Genomic DNA, 13,910 nt, shown 5'->3' with positions numbered 1-13,910 from the left:
ATACGAAGAGGCGCATTTTAAATCTTAGGGTAGGCCCCTTTCGGCCCTTATGTCATAGCATATAATCTCTATACTCCTTAACTTTGAAATGTTGAACATATATATTTTTTGTTATTTCTTAAACCTTATATTGTTATATAAACTTCCATAAATTAAGTGATCATCTTTAAATATGACCAGCGTTTATGATCGTTGTCATATTTAGCATTATTTCTGTAAAAGTATTTTTTCCATTGCGGATTGATTCACACCTTTTTCTATGTTTTAATTATTATTGCAAAGTACTACTTTATCCACTTGGACATGTTTGCAGCAATTTTCATATTTTCATTTTCTGTTACTCATGCAACTGAGGTATGTTTATACTCTAAACACTCACATTTGTATTTCTTGCGTTATATCTGACAAATAAAATAAATAAATTAGATTTTTCACACGCTGCCTCTCATATTTTCCTTTTTAGTCTCATACAATCAGACACTGTTGATTTTGTTTACTCCATTCAAACCCTATATTTACCTCAACAAATAACATATTAACGCATAATTTGCAAAATTATTATTATATACAAGTATTCTATAAAAATACAGAATATTGAACTAATAAATGTCGAAATTACTTAGTTAAATCAATTTTTATGTCGGACAAAGGTCTCTTTCGTTGAAATATCAATAAAAGGTGTCTCTACAAAGACATCGTGTTCTAAATAAGGGAAATAATGAAAATTTCGATTTTTATTTAGTTATGTTTGTGAATCTTTAAAGTTTTTTTCTCTTTTAACCTCATAAAGTAAGCTCCATACATCAATTCTACTATCAGTAATAAATAAAACATTATTTGATCTCCTTTTATTGAAATATCGGATTTTATGTAAAGTCGTCATTCAGAAATAAAAGGTTCAGGTGACGATGAAGACTAAATATTTTTCCGATACTATCGATATCAAACGATGTCGCGGACTTGGAAGACAAAATTGCCTTCGTGAAACGGAAAGTGCTGATTTGTCGCCAATCTTCCTATCTCGGAAGAATGGTCCTAGGACGTTCCTACGTATCGCTCATCTTGTCATGCAACAGGCCCCTAATGGTTATGTGACCTTCACAACCTACTGCCTGAACCTGATACATTGGATAAGCTTTGACATTGCAGTGAATGGGATTTTATACTTTTTATAGGGTAGGTACTTGTAAGCATTTTTTGGGCAAAGTCGCCCGGAGCCCCCGTGCAGTTTTTTCCCTAGTACACAACCCCCCCCCCCTCCCCCGATTCAATCCTGGGTCTGCCCTAGGCACTAGAAAGGACTACCATGGACTACCATTTCAAGTCAATTTCCATGTAAATTAGTAATGATACAATTAGGTGTTTTCTTTTCTCTCCCACCCCTTTTTTCCCCTTATCTGCCACTTCCAGTTCCCAACTTAACATAGGCCTACATACATATGTGTACATGTTATTGTTACTTCTCAACATTATTTGGTATTGTGTGTGTGTGTGGGTGGGGTGAAAGGGTTAATCGCGAAAAATAATTAGATGGGAGGCAGGGGCGATTTAGCCCCGGAAAATGCTAAAGAGAGCCCTGGAAACTAAACAAAATGAACCCTGGAACTTCTTTCATCGTCATGTTAAAGCTTATCCGATGATGCATATTTAGGCAGTAATTTATGAAAAGGAGCCCCCCCCAAAAAAAAAAAATTATGATTATTATTATTATTATTATTTATTTGGCCATAAAAACATACAAAAATTGTACAATGTAATTACATAAATAAAATTTGAAATTGAATAATTAAATATAGATAAGGTAGAAATGAAAGAGAAGAAGAAAAGAGTAAGAAAACGGTTTTTCCATGGGCCAGGGCTCGCAAAAGTAAAATTCAGTACTATTGCCCAGAGGCATGCGAGCCCTCATGGAAAAACCGTTGAGAGAATATTGCACATTCAATATATAAAATTGCACATTATTAAAATTCAAATAAAACACATTGACAAACATTATTTTAAAAAGTATGTACGTAACGCCAGGCAAGATACAGTAAAAGAAATAATAAAAGATACAGTAAAAAAATAAAAATCGTTCTTTGCCTGAATGCCTGGTATTGATTCACCATGCAGGTCAAGTTCAATTGCTTTCACTATTACCGCTAACATTTCCTGTATTCATTTTTTACTTAATACAAATGTGTATGTTCTTTTTAGAATGACAATACTGAAATCACATGCCAGTTTGCTTTAGAAATATTTAGATGGGATTTTTTACTTTGCCCTAAAAGGAAAGCAAACAGCAGGATAGATGTACATGTGTATAATTTGCTAATTTTGATTTAATTGATAGTACTTTTTAAACTTTTTATATATTCCTACGATTGATGATCATTGATTTCATGTGGTTTTTTTTCCCCTAAAGGTTGTGTGAGCCTGGGGGAGGTAGCCCAATTGGACATTAACCAGCGGGCCTTGAGGAGACTCAAACCTCGTGACAAAGAACATCTTGAAGCTGCCATAGAAGAGTTAAAAGACCAGCTATTACTCAAGCAGTGGCTAGAGGACTATTCTTCACTCAGCCTTTTACCAATGTAAGTTTTCTTGAATTTTAGTCACTGGGCCTCAAGCTCATGTATCCCTTAATCTATAAAGTAAAGGCTGCATTTACAACTATCTGTTAATGCTAAAAACACTATACATTTAGTATGGCCAGACAACAGTAGGTTCCACCTATGGGTGCATTGCGTTTTCTTTTGTACATGAAATCGATGGTGGTCAAATTTGATTTAGACCTGGCTATCCTAAAGGGGTAAAAAGCCCATAAAATTATCATTTGAATTTGGTTGACGCTTAGCGAATAAATAGTGACCTTCATTCTACATTTATTCGATAAGATGCAGTTAAATCCTAAGATTTCCACAGCTCGATGATGTTTACTTTTCTTGCTCTTCGACTTCGCGAACAGCAATTCTTTGTCTAAAGAGGGCGCAAGATTTATTATATTTATATCAAAGTGGAGGTGCCGTGGCCGAGTGGTCTAAGGCGTCTGGCTATACATGGAAAGTCCGGGGTTCGATTCCCGGCCGCGGCGCCTATGCCCGTAAGCAAGTTATTTAATCTACAATGCTCTTTTATCCTGCTTTCAAATAAATGGAAATGCTATATATATGCATTATTGGTAACTAGGTGTGCACTTGTTTGATTAAAAAAAATAAAAAATAAGGGAAAGACCAGGCACTGAAACGATTTCACACGCAAATTGATGCGAAGCATTACTCGAAGTCAGCAAAGTGTCCAGTCTTTTCATTGTATAGACTTTGGTGTACCGTTTGTTGACAAATGAACAAAGCTTGTACTGCTGGTTTCATTCAAGGCACATAGAATTTTTCTATTTTTGTTAAATCTGTCATTACTTTAAAATGATTTTTTTTTAAAGTGTTATCATCACCAAAAATAATCCTAAACATAAAAGTATGTTTTCGAAGGTATGCCATTTATTGGTGCCCATATTTTATCAAATAACCATCTGAATTGAGCGTACTACACACAGTTATAAAACTCCGATGAGCTGAATTTAGGTTGTGATATTTATTAGCGCCACCATTGGCTTCCTTTTATTTCCGTGGAAGAGATATGTGAAACCACTTTTCAGGCTGAGGTAAGCGATGAATTGCTCTTTTTGTAATGAATTTTAATTTGTAAAAAAAATATTGTATATAGCTATATACTCAGAGGAAAGAGCCCCGGTGAGTAGCTGGAGGAAGTTTCGGCAAATTAAGCGATGTTTGCTGACTTCTCAGAAATCCAGACCCAAACACGGTTCAGTGTGCAAGGTTATAGTATAGCATACATGTACTAACCTCGCGCTAGTGTGAGTGAGTGGGTGCAAAGTAAATACTCCCTTGTCTTGCTTTAGTTTTTGTTTTCTTGCATCTACTCGCATGCAGGGCAGGTTTTTCGTATGAAAAACTGTCTGCAGACATTCATTGATAAAATGAAAACATGAACTGAAGCAAGACAGGTATGAATATGGGGGAAAAAAGAAACATGCATGAATATTCTCATAAACCATATATCCTTTCCCCTATTTTTTTGTCTCTTCCTAATCTTAAAGGAGAATGAAACCCTTGAAACCAGCTGAATCCATATCAAAGAGAAAAATCAAAGAAACATATTGTTGAAAGTTTGAGGAAGATTGAATGAATAATAAGAAAGTTATGAGCATTTGAATATTGAGATCACTAATGCCATGTAGTTCCTCCCATTGGCAATGCGACCAAGATCTGTGATGTCACACACGTACAACTCCCTCATTACTTAAGTACTTATTTCACTTATATTCTCACTTTTATAGAGTCTATCACAATGTGAGGTGTTCTTTTTAATGAGAGGACAAGTACAGAGGTTTCACAACATTATATCATTGATGAATCGTTTGTCATATGATTATAATGAGCAAAAAGATATGTTTTGGGGTATATTTTCAGTGTCCAAAAGGGGAGAGTTGTTCATCTGTGACATCATAGATCTTGGTCGCATTGCCAATGGGAGGATCTCCATAGCATTAGTGATCTCGACATTCAAATGCCCATAACTCTTCTATTGCTAGTCCTATTTTACTCAAACTTTTGTTGATCTTATTCTTTGATTTTTCTGCTTTCACAAAAGCTAACTTGCTCCAAGAGTTTCATTCTCCTTTAATGAGCTCTGTGAGAGTTACATCTTATTAGAAGAAATTACCCTTCAAGTATTTTTTACATCATTATCAAATTGTGTGCTCGACAATATAGTTGAATGCTCCCCTCCCCGGATTGTACATTACCAGCATCTTAGCCCAAGTTCTTTATGTACATACAGAGGGCAGTTTATAATCACTCGCGTCGCGTGCGGGTTCGTAATCACTCGCGTTTTGAATTTTTGGCGATTTTTTTTTTTTTTTCGGTGCGATTTTTTTTTAACGGTGTCTTCAATGGGGCAGACATGCAGGGAAAATAAATGAAATTGAAATTCGAGTTTCGTTTTAAGCCGGCAATTAAGTGCCTTAAAATAAAATGTACTTGACTACTGTTTTAACATAACAAACAAGCAAATCAGCCATGTGGCTCAACTAACTTAGAATAGATCCGGACTTCTATTGTGTCTTATACGAGGACTCCCGAGTCGGAACTTGCCATATCTGCCACATCGATATTACATCGTATCATTCCCATATATGCGGACATGCCTGCATGCAATGGCCCCAAGGCGGCCGGACCCGGCCGCAGTCGGACACGACGTGCATCGGTAGCATGGAGCAAGCTAACGTGAGTCGAGCTGAGTTAGATCCCACGTTATATATGAGGCGCCGATTGTACCAATATTATATAGAACAATTATTTGTTATATAATCATTATTCATTAAATAATAACTATTATTTATATATGATTTACATTCTATTTGTAAATAATTACTATTATATAAAATAACATTTCTAATTATTTATATATAATTCCAAGTAATACAGTACTTCATTACTTGTAAATAATAAAAGTTCGACATTCCATTATTTATAAATAATGATTATTTGTTTTTCATTATCTATAAATAATAATTTTTGTGTTTCATTATTTATAAATAATGACACTGCATACTTCATTATTTATGAATAATTGCAATTTGTTCTTTTATTATTTATAAATAAGTTTGTCGAGTTTTCTATTATTTGTAAATGAAAATTATCTATTAACAATGCCAGTGCACATTTCTTTATTCATAAATAATTTGTTGAGTTTCCCATTATTTATAAATAATGAAAATTCATTGTGTTTCATTATTTATAAATAACATTTTTGTTTGAATATCCCATTATTTATAAATAATCATTATTTATAAACGATTCTTACAGTTTGCCATTATATACAAATAATCGTTATTTATATGCAAATAACCATTATTTATAAATAATGAAAAACAAATAATCATTATTTATAAATAATGAAAAACAAATAATCATTATTTATAAATAATGAAAAACAAATTATCATTATTTATAAATACTGAAAAAAATAATCATTATTTACAAATAATTAAAAAGAAATAATCATTATTTATAAATAATGAAAAAACAAACAATCAGTATTTATAAATAATGAAAAACAAATAATCATTATTTATAAATAATGAAAAACAAATTATCATTATTCATAAATAATGAAAAAAAATAATCATTATTTACAAATAATTAAAAAGAAATAATCATTATTTATAAATAATAGAATGTCGAACTATTATTATTTACAAATGGTGAAGTATTACTTGGAATTATATATAAATAATTAGAAATGTTATTTTATATAATAGTAATTATTTACAAATAGAATGTAAATTATATATAAATAATAGTTATTATTTAATGAATAATGATTATGTAACAAATAATTGTTCTATATAATATTGGTACAATCGGCGCCTCATATGTAACGTGGGATCTAACTCAGCTCGACTCACGTTAGCTTGCTCCATGCTACCGATGCACGTCGTGTCCGACCGCGGCCGGGTCCGGCCGCCTTGGGGCCATTGCATGCAGGCATGTCCGCATATGGGAATGATACGATGTAGTATCGATGTGGCAGATATGGCAAGTTCCGACTCGGAGTCCTCGTATAAGACACAGTAGAAGTCCAGATCTATGCTAAGTTAGTTGAGCCACATGGCTGATTTGCTTGTTTGTTATGTTAAAACAGTAGTCGAGTACATCTTATTTAAGGCACTTGCCGGCTTAAAACGAAACTCGAATTTCAATTTCATTTTATTTTCCCAGCGTGTTTGTCCCATTGAAGACACCGTTAGAAAAAAAATCGCACCGAAATGAAAAAAAAAAATCGCCAAAAATCAAAAACGCGTGTGATTACCAATGCGACGCGAGTGATTACGAACGCGAGTGAATATAATAAGCCATACAGAGGGGGCCAGACATGGCATATGGGGCAAAATTTCTTTTTAAAAGGTGTGAATTCTGAGCAACAATTTTTACCTTTTTAATAAAACAATCTGATTTGTGACAAATTTTGATAAAATATTCAGAAAATGATATCCCACTTTTCCTTTTTTTCGTTTTTTTTTCTTGGTCGTGAAATTGTTAAGGGGTCCCTCAACCCCCCCCCCCCCCCATCTGCACATCCTTTCAGCGTAACTGGTATGCCTCACCAATAACTCGCTTCCTGTTTGGTACACAGATTCGTCAACTTGGATTTTCCCCAACCCATTACAGTGTACTGTTATCACATCATAACTGAACATACTTTGATCTACAAATTTATTTCGCAGATTTAGTCTTTTAAATGATGCAGATTTACTTATAAATGGACTATGATTATGCCAAAATTTAAATATTGTTTTAAAAGATGATGTCATAAGAGGGCCTGATATAGGCATGTGCAGACAGTTCCTCCCTTTTGGACGTGCAAACTGATCATATTTTAGTTTCTTGCAATACAAACACCAATCTATTGTGAATCACTGAAAGAATACTGTACTTTTTACTAAGTGGCCTAAACTAAAAGTGAAAGAGTTACTAAAACTGCAAGGGGTGGGTATACCCAGTAGTTGTGTATCTGGAATCCGGACAGTTCGTGTGTCCAATCAATCAATTTTTAAACAGCCGTTTGGAAAAGTAACAGGCAAATCTCAATTCTCATCAATTTTCAGTACAAAATGTTAGGCAAAAAAAAAAAAATTGAAGAAGATTAGGCCTACAACTATTGAATTCATATTTTTTGTGTAATCCAAAGATAAAAAAGAAGGCTTCAAAATTTTAAAGTGTCTGGACACCCAATCCCAACATTGGCATATGACTGGAGTGTATTTGATTTGCTTAATTGACTGTTTTGTATGGTATTTGCCTTTTACACAATAACATTTTCAAGGTTGTCTTTTTTTTAAATGGCGGATGATGAAGGACAAGCTGTTATTGTATTCAAATTATTTTTTATTTCAATCTAATATACTATTACTCATCAACATTTTCACTACCGGTACATGTATGATGACCGTATACATTGTTATGTGAATGCAGTTATTCTGTATTTGGTATAATGATTTCAGCCTCAGCCACTGATGGAATTTTTCCATCAACTCATGTGTATCCTGGAGCTCAAATGTCTTTAGTTGCATTCAAAAATTTATCCCATAGTCATTTATTTTTAAGTTTGGAAAAAAGGGATACTTGTCTCGTCTCCCCTAGGTGGGAAAAAAGTCACTCAAATCACCTGGACGCAGACTTCATTTACAAATACATACATAGTTACATGCTCTACATTTATAATTTTGAGATGAACAATTTTTGTTTACAATTTATCAAAGGGGAATGAGAAATAGAAAAGATGAATTGAAATACACTGTATGCCAATAGAATATACAATCCACTCTATAGTGGAAAAAATAAAGAAGATTTTGTTTAATAGTATCATTGTACACTCTACATGTACATGTATACATTAAAAACTATGGTAATCAGCAAGGCACCTAGCCTATAATCTAGGCGGAGGCTGCAGTTATTGTCTTTGCTGTTATGCTGAACGGAAGCGATACGTCTGATCTGGCGAAGACTATGCATTGTGGCTGCGTTAGCAGCCACCGCCTATACACTCCCGTCTCGCTTTGGATGTTGTTTTTTTATTATCGACTTTGAAATGACGCCAGTTTTTCGTACAAAAAATTCTCATGCATACATGTATATATGTATGAGAAGAAATAAATCGGACCAATCAGAAAGACGTTGGAAAGAAGAAGGTAATGCATATATATGTCACGTGACATGATGTCACTTTCTTCATCCACAATGGCGAGTATGAGTACATGCGAGAAACTTCCGTGACAGTTTGGATTATGCTGCCAATAAACTCCGCATTCCTCGTGGAAAATTCTGAGGCCTTTAAGTATCCCCAAGTATCTGCCATTTGTAGCATTATTGACGATGGGAGGGATGTGGAAAAGGCGAAATATACCAGGCAATCCCTCTGTGTAACGATAATATCTTCGCTTTTATGATATCTCAAGTCGTTGGCACACGACAGCAATACGGGTACCGGTACGGATCCCGGTACCACAACACGTCAAACGACGAGATGAATACATGAATATTGAATGGGCAGACGGGAGTGTATAGGCGGTGGCTGCTAACACTGCCACAATGCGTAGTCTTTGCCAGATCAGATGTATCAATTGCGTTCAGCTTTAACAGCAAAGACAATAACTGCAGCCTCCGTCTAGATTATAGGCTACAAGGAACCTTTCAGTGGTTTTAAACTTTTTGTCCAGCCAAGGAGATATCACCTCCTTGGTCCAACATGGCACTTATGATAACAACATTTTCCAGCCTCAGAGTGTTCTGTATCTAGGCATTAATTTCACCTCAAATCCTCCGTAATCCTGTCATCTTGAAATTCATACCTGGGGCCCGTAACACAAAGCTTTAGCAATGATCGTAGAACATTTTTCTCCGATTAATTCTATTGACTACAATGTACAATCAGTCATGAAAATCGAGTGTACGATTAATCACTAACCTCTGTGTTATGGGACCCTGAAGTCTTTTCAAATACATTTTACACCATTGGGTTTTTTTCTTGTAATATCTTTGCAAAGCCAAAGGTGGATTATAGTATCAATTTCTTCCCATTTCCTAAGGAATAGCCAGGCAAACATGGCTACATTTACCTGATTAGATTTTGGGAAAGACTACTGTTGTCTAGTCTGCAGGCACAGACCCTTGTTTTCACAATTTTTTGCATGGTGCATAATGCAGAGTCTGTGATAGTGAGACTAGATTCACCGTGTTCTGTGGCTGATTTGACACAGAGAGACTTTGGCATGTAGTCTTCACTCTAGACATGGTTTTAGTTAAAGTGTCAAATATGAGTCTGTGCCTGTAGACTAAATTCAAGGGGACATCTTCAAACAGTACATCAGATTCTTGCAGAGGCATATTGTAGTCTGCAAGCACAGACTAATAATATGACTCTTACACCAATTATACCATGTCTCGAGGGAAGACTAGACGCCAAACTGTCTGTAGAGCCAGCCACAGTACATAGTGATTAGTAAATCTAGTCTCCCTACTTCAGACTCTGCACTATGCGATTTTGCAAAAACTAAGGGTCTGTACCTGCAGACTAGCATACTTGTTGACTTATCTTCAGCGTTTGACACTGTCAATCATACAATCATGCTAAATACTTTGAGATCCCTTGGGGTTGATGGGATAGCTCTAGGCTGCGTTTATGCGACCTCAAGCCAGAATCATGATTTGAATCATGATTCGAATCATGATTCAAAACACAAACATGAATCACGATATCACAGAATCAGCGTTTAGACGACCTTCATTCCAATGCTGTTTCTCCTCAGATTCGGGCCAATCCAGTGCGCATCACTAGTGCGCAGTTTGACAGAGGAAGTTTTTCGCACGTGCTTCGGCTCTCGAAAAATCTTTTGCTTCCAGAATTCAGTCTATACCTAATTTTATTTACTTCTATCATATAGGGTCCATGTGCTTCTATTCATCTTGTTAATTTATAAAAAATGGTGTTCGGAAGTGAATTTCAGCGTAGATCCAATTTAATATTGACACTCTATACTCAACAACAACTGAGATCATTGTCTGTCCAGTTAATTCATTTACTAGAACTTGAAGTTGAAGACATGACCAAAAAATGAAAAGTAGTGGACGATGCGATGACCAACACAGAACTTGGACATGACAAGAAATGCATGCAGAGTAATCATGTACATACAATGAGCTGAGCTTGGCAAGAGTCAAACCGAAAGTAGCCCGACACAGTGAGGTCATATAATCATGATTCAAATCACGATATCGTTTATTCGAGCATTTTCGTACGTGATTCTGCAGAAACGTCTTTCCAAACGCCCCTTTTTTCGTGTTTCATGTTTGTGATTCTAATCATGATTATATTCAATTTCGACTAAGGCTGCGTTTATGCGACCTCAAGCCAGAATCATGATTTGAATCATGATTCAAAACACAAACATGAATCACGATGTCACAGAATCAGCGTTTAGACGACCTTCATTACAATGCTGTTTCTCCTCAGATTCGGGCCAATCCAGTGCGCATCACTAGTGCGCAGTTTGACAGAGGAAGTTTTTCGCACGTGTTTCGGCTCTCGAAAAATCTTTTGCTTCCAGAATTCAGTCTATACCTAATTTTGTTTACTTCTATAGGGTCCATATGCTTCTATTCATCTTGTTAGTTTATCCAAAATGGTGTTCGGAAGTGAATTTCAGCGTAGATCCAATTTAATATTAACACTCTATACTCAACAACAACTGAGATCATTGTCTGTCCAGTTAATTCATTCACTAGAACTTGAAGTTGAAGACATGACCAAAAAATGAAAAGTAGTGGACGATGCGATGACCAACACAGAACTTGAACATGACAAGAAATGCATGCAGAGTAACCATGTACATACAATGAGCATATAGAGAGCCTTGAGCTTGGCAAGAGTCAAACCGAAAGTAGCCCGACACAGTGAGGTCATATAATCATGATTCAAATCACGATATCGTTTATTCGAACATTTTCATACGTGATTCTGTAGAAACGTCTTTCCAAACGCCCCTTTTTTCGTAGTTCATGTTTGTGATTCTAATCATGATTATATTCAATTTCGACTAAACGCAATCGTGATTCTGCAGAATCGTGATTTGAATCATGATTCAGATCATGATTCTAGGGTGAAAAAGTGGCGGATAAACGCACCCTAAACGCAATCGTGATTCTGCAGAATCATGATTTGAATCGTGATTCAGATCATGATTCTAGGGTGAAAAAGTGGCGGATAAACGCACCCCTAGAGTGGTTTAAGTCATACTTATCTGAAAGGTTTCAAGTAGTCTGTATTAACAATTCAAAGAGTGATCCTGCTGAATTAGTTCATGGTGTACCGCAGGGATCAGTCGGAGGCCCGACCCTTTTTTCATTGTACTTGGGTGGCCTTAAACAGATTTTAAGAAGCCATTGTTTTAAATATCATTGTTATGCAGACGATATTCAACTGTACACATCATTCCTACCTAACCAGACCAATGCCATTGATGCTGTAAAAAATCTTGAGGCTTGTGTTCACGATATCAATAGGTGGATGAGCTGCAATTCTTTAAAATTAAATGAAGATAAATCTGAGCTGCTGTTTATTGGCTCTAAAGCTGCACTAGATAAGATAAGACTTCCCTCTTTGAGAATTGGTAATGTTAATGTTATGCCATCCAAATCATGCAGGAATCTTGGAGTTTTGTTTGATTCAACAATGTCTATGTCTGCCCAGATCACTGCCGTGTGTAAATCAGTCAGATATCAATTGCGTAATTTAGGCATCATTCGCAAGTATTTAACCTGATCCGCTACAGAAAAGATTATACATGCTCTGATATCATCTCGACTTGATTTTGGCAATTCTCTTTTGTTTCACCTTCCACAATCCCAACTCTCACGCTTACAAAAATTACAGAATTCTGCAGCCCGTATTGTTACCCTTATCAGGCGCTCTACTCACATAACTCCAGTTCTGTCCTCACTGCATTGGTTACCCATCGAGTACCGTATTGTATTTAAAGGAGAATGAAACTCTTGGAGCAAGTTAGCTTTTGTGAAAGCAGAAAAATCAAAGAATAAGATCAACAAAACTTTGAGTAAAATAGGACTAGCAATAAAAGAGTTATGAGCATTTGAATGTCGAGATCACTAATGCTATGGAGATCCTCCCATTGGCAATGCGACCAAGATCTGTGATGTCACACACGTACAACTCTCCCATTTGGACACTGAAAATATACCCCAAAACATCTCTTTTTGCTCATTCTAATCATATGACAAACGATTCATCAATGATATAATGTTGTGAAACCTCTGTACTTGTCATATCATAAAGAGAACACCTCACCTTGTGATAGACTCTATAAAAGTGAGAATATAAGTGAAATAAGTACTAAAGTAATGAGGGAGTTGTACGTGTGTGATATCACAGATCTTGGTCGCATTGCCGTTGGGAGGATCTACATGGCACTAGTGATCTCAATATTCGAATGCTCATAACTTTCTTATTATTCATTCAATCTTCCTCAAACTTTCAACAATATGTTTCTATGATTTTTCTCTTTGATATAGATTCAGCTGGTTTTAAGGGTTTCATTCTCCTTTAAGTTATTATTGTTAGTTTTTCACTGTATCCATGGATCTGCCCCAGAATATAATGTTAATTTGTTGATGCCATACAATCCTCCTCGACGTTTAAGATCTTCTGATTCTAAATTGCTTACAGTTCCTAAATCCAAGAAATCATGGGGGGATCGGACATTTGCACATGCTGGGCCATCCTTATGGAATCAGTTGCCATATTCCATTCGTAGTATTTCAAATATCGATAATTTCAAAATTACTCTAAAAACCCATTTGTTTAAAATTGCCTTCCAGTAGTTTCCTTTCATTGTCATGACTGTCATTCTTTTTATCTTTGTCCCTTCCTGTACCGTGTAATTTTTCTATTATTTCCTTTTCGCAGCGCCTTGAGCACATAATCAATGTGGATTTGGCGCTTTAGAAATACTCTCTATTATTATTATTAAACAAGGAGGGCAAGCTATTAACATATCACTTGTATTGCAAAGCTCATACAAGTACATATATATGCCCAATGGTGTATAAAGCACAAAACACGTTTTGCAATGAGTCCTACATGTAACTAATTACAGTCCCCCCCCCCCCCCCCCAAAAAAAAAAAAAAATCCATGACAGGGAAAAAAATAGAAATGGGAATATTGGGGTTTTCATTTTTTCTGCTAGAAAATGTCACCTGCATGGTATGTTCTGCGCTTTTCATATTAACCACAATTAATCCCCTTGACTTGGGTGCATTCATGCAATGTAGTT

At 35.6% G+C, this 13,910-nt stretch overlaps 1 protein-coding gene across 1 annotated transcript in view; it reads left to right on the top strand.

Moving 5' to 3' along the window:
* LOC129264299 (apoptosis-resistant E3 ubiquitin protein ligase 1-like) overlaps positions 1 to 13,910 on the top strand; it is a 45,658-nt gene that overhangs the window by 3,221 nt on the left and 28,527 nt on the right. Inside the window, exon 2 of the mRNA XM_064102948.1 lies at positions 2,405 to 2,573. Coding sequence (XP_063959018.1) covers positions 2,405 to 2,573 — 169 coding nt within the window. The remainder of the gene's footprint in view (positions 1 to 2,404; positions 2,574 to 13,910) is intronic.

This window comes from Lytechinus pictus, chromosome 7 (assembly GCF_037042905.1).
Source record: "Lytechinus pictus isolate F3 Inbred chromosome 7, Lp3.0, whole genome shotgun sequence".
Lineage (NCBI taxonomy): Eukaryota > Metazoa > Echinodermata > Echinoidea > Temnopleuroida > Toxopneustidae > Lytechinus > Lytechinus pictus.
The sequence above is the reverse complement of the archived record's forward strand: the minus strand, read 5'-3'. Positions and strand labels throughout refer to the sequence as shown.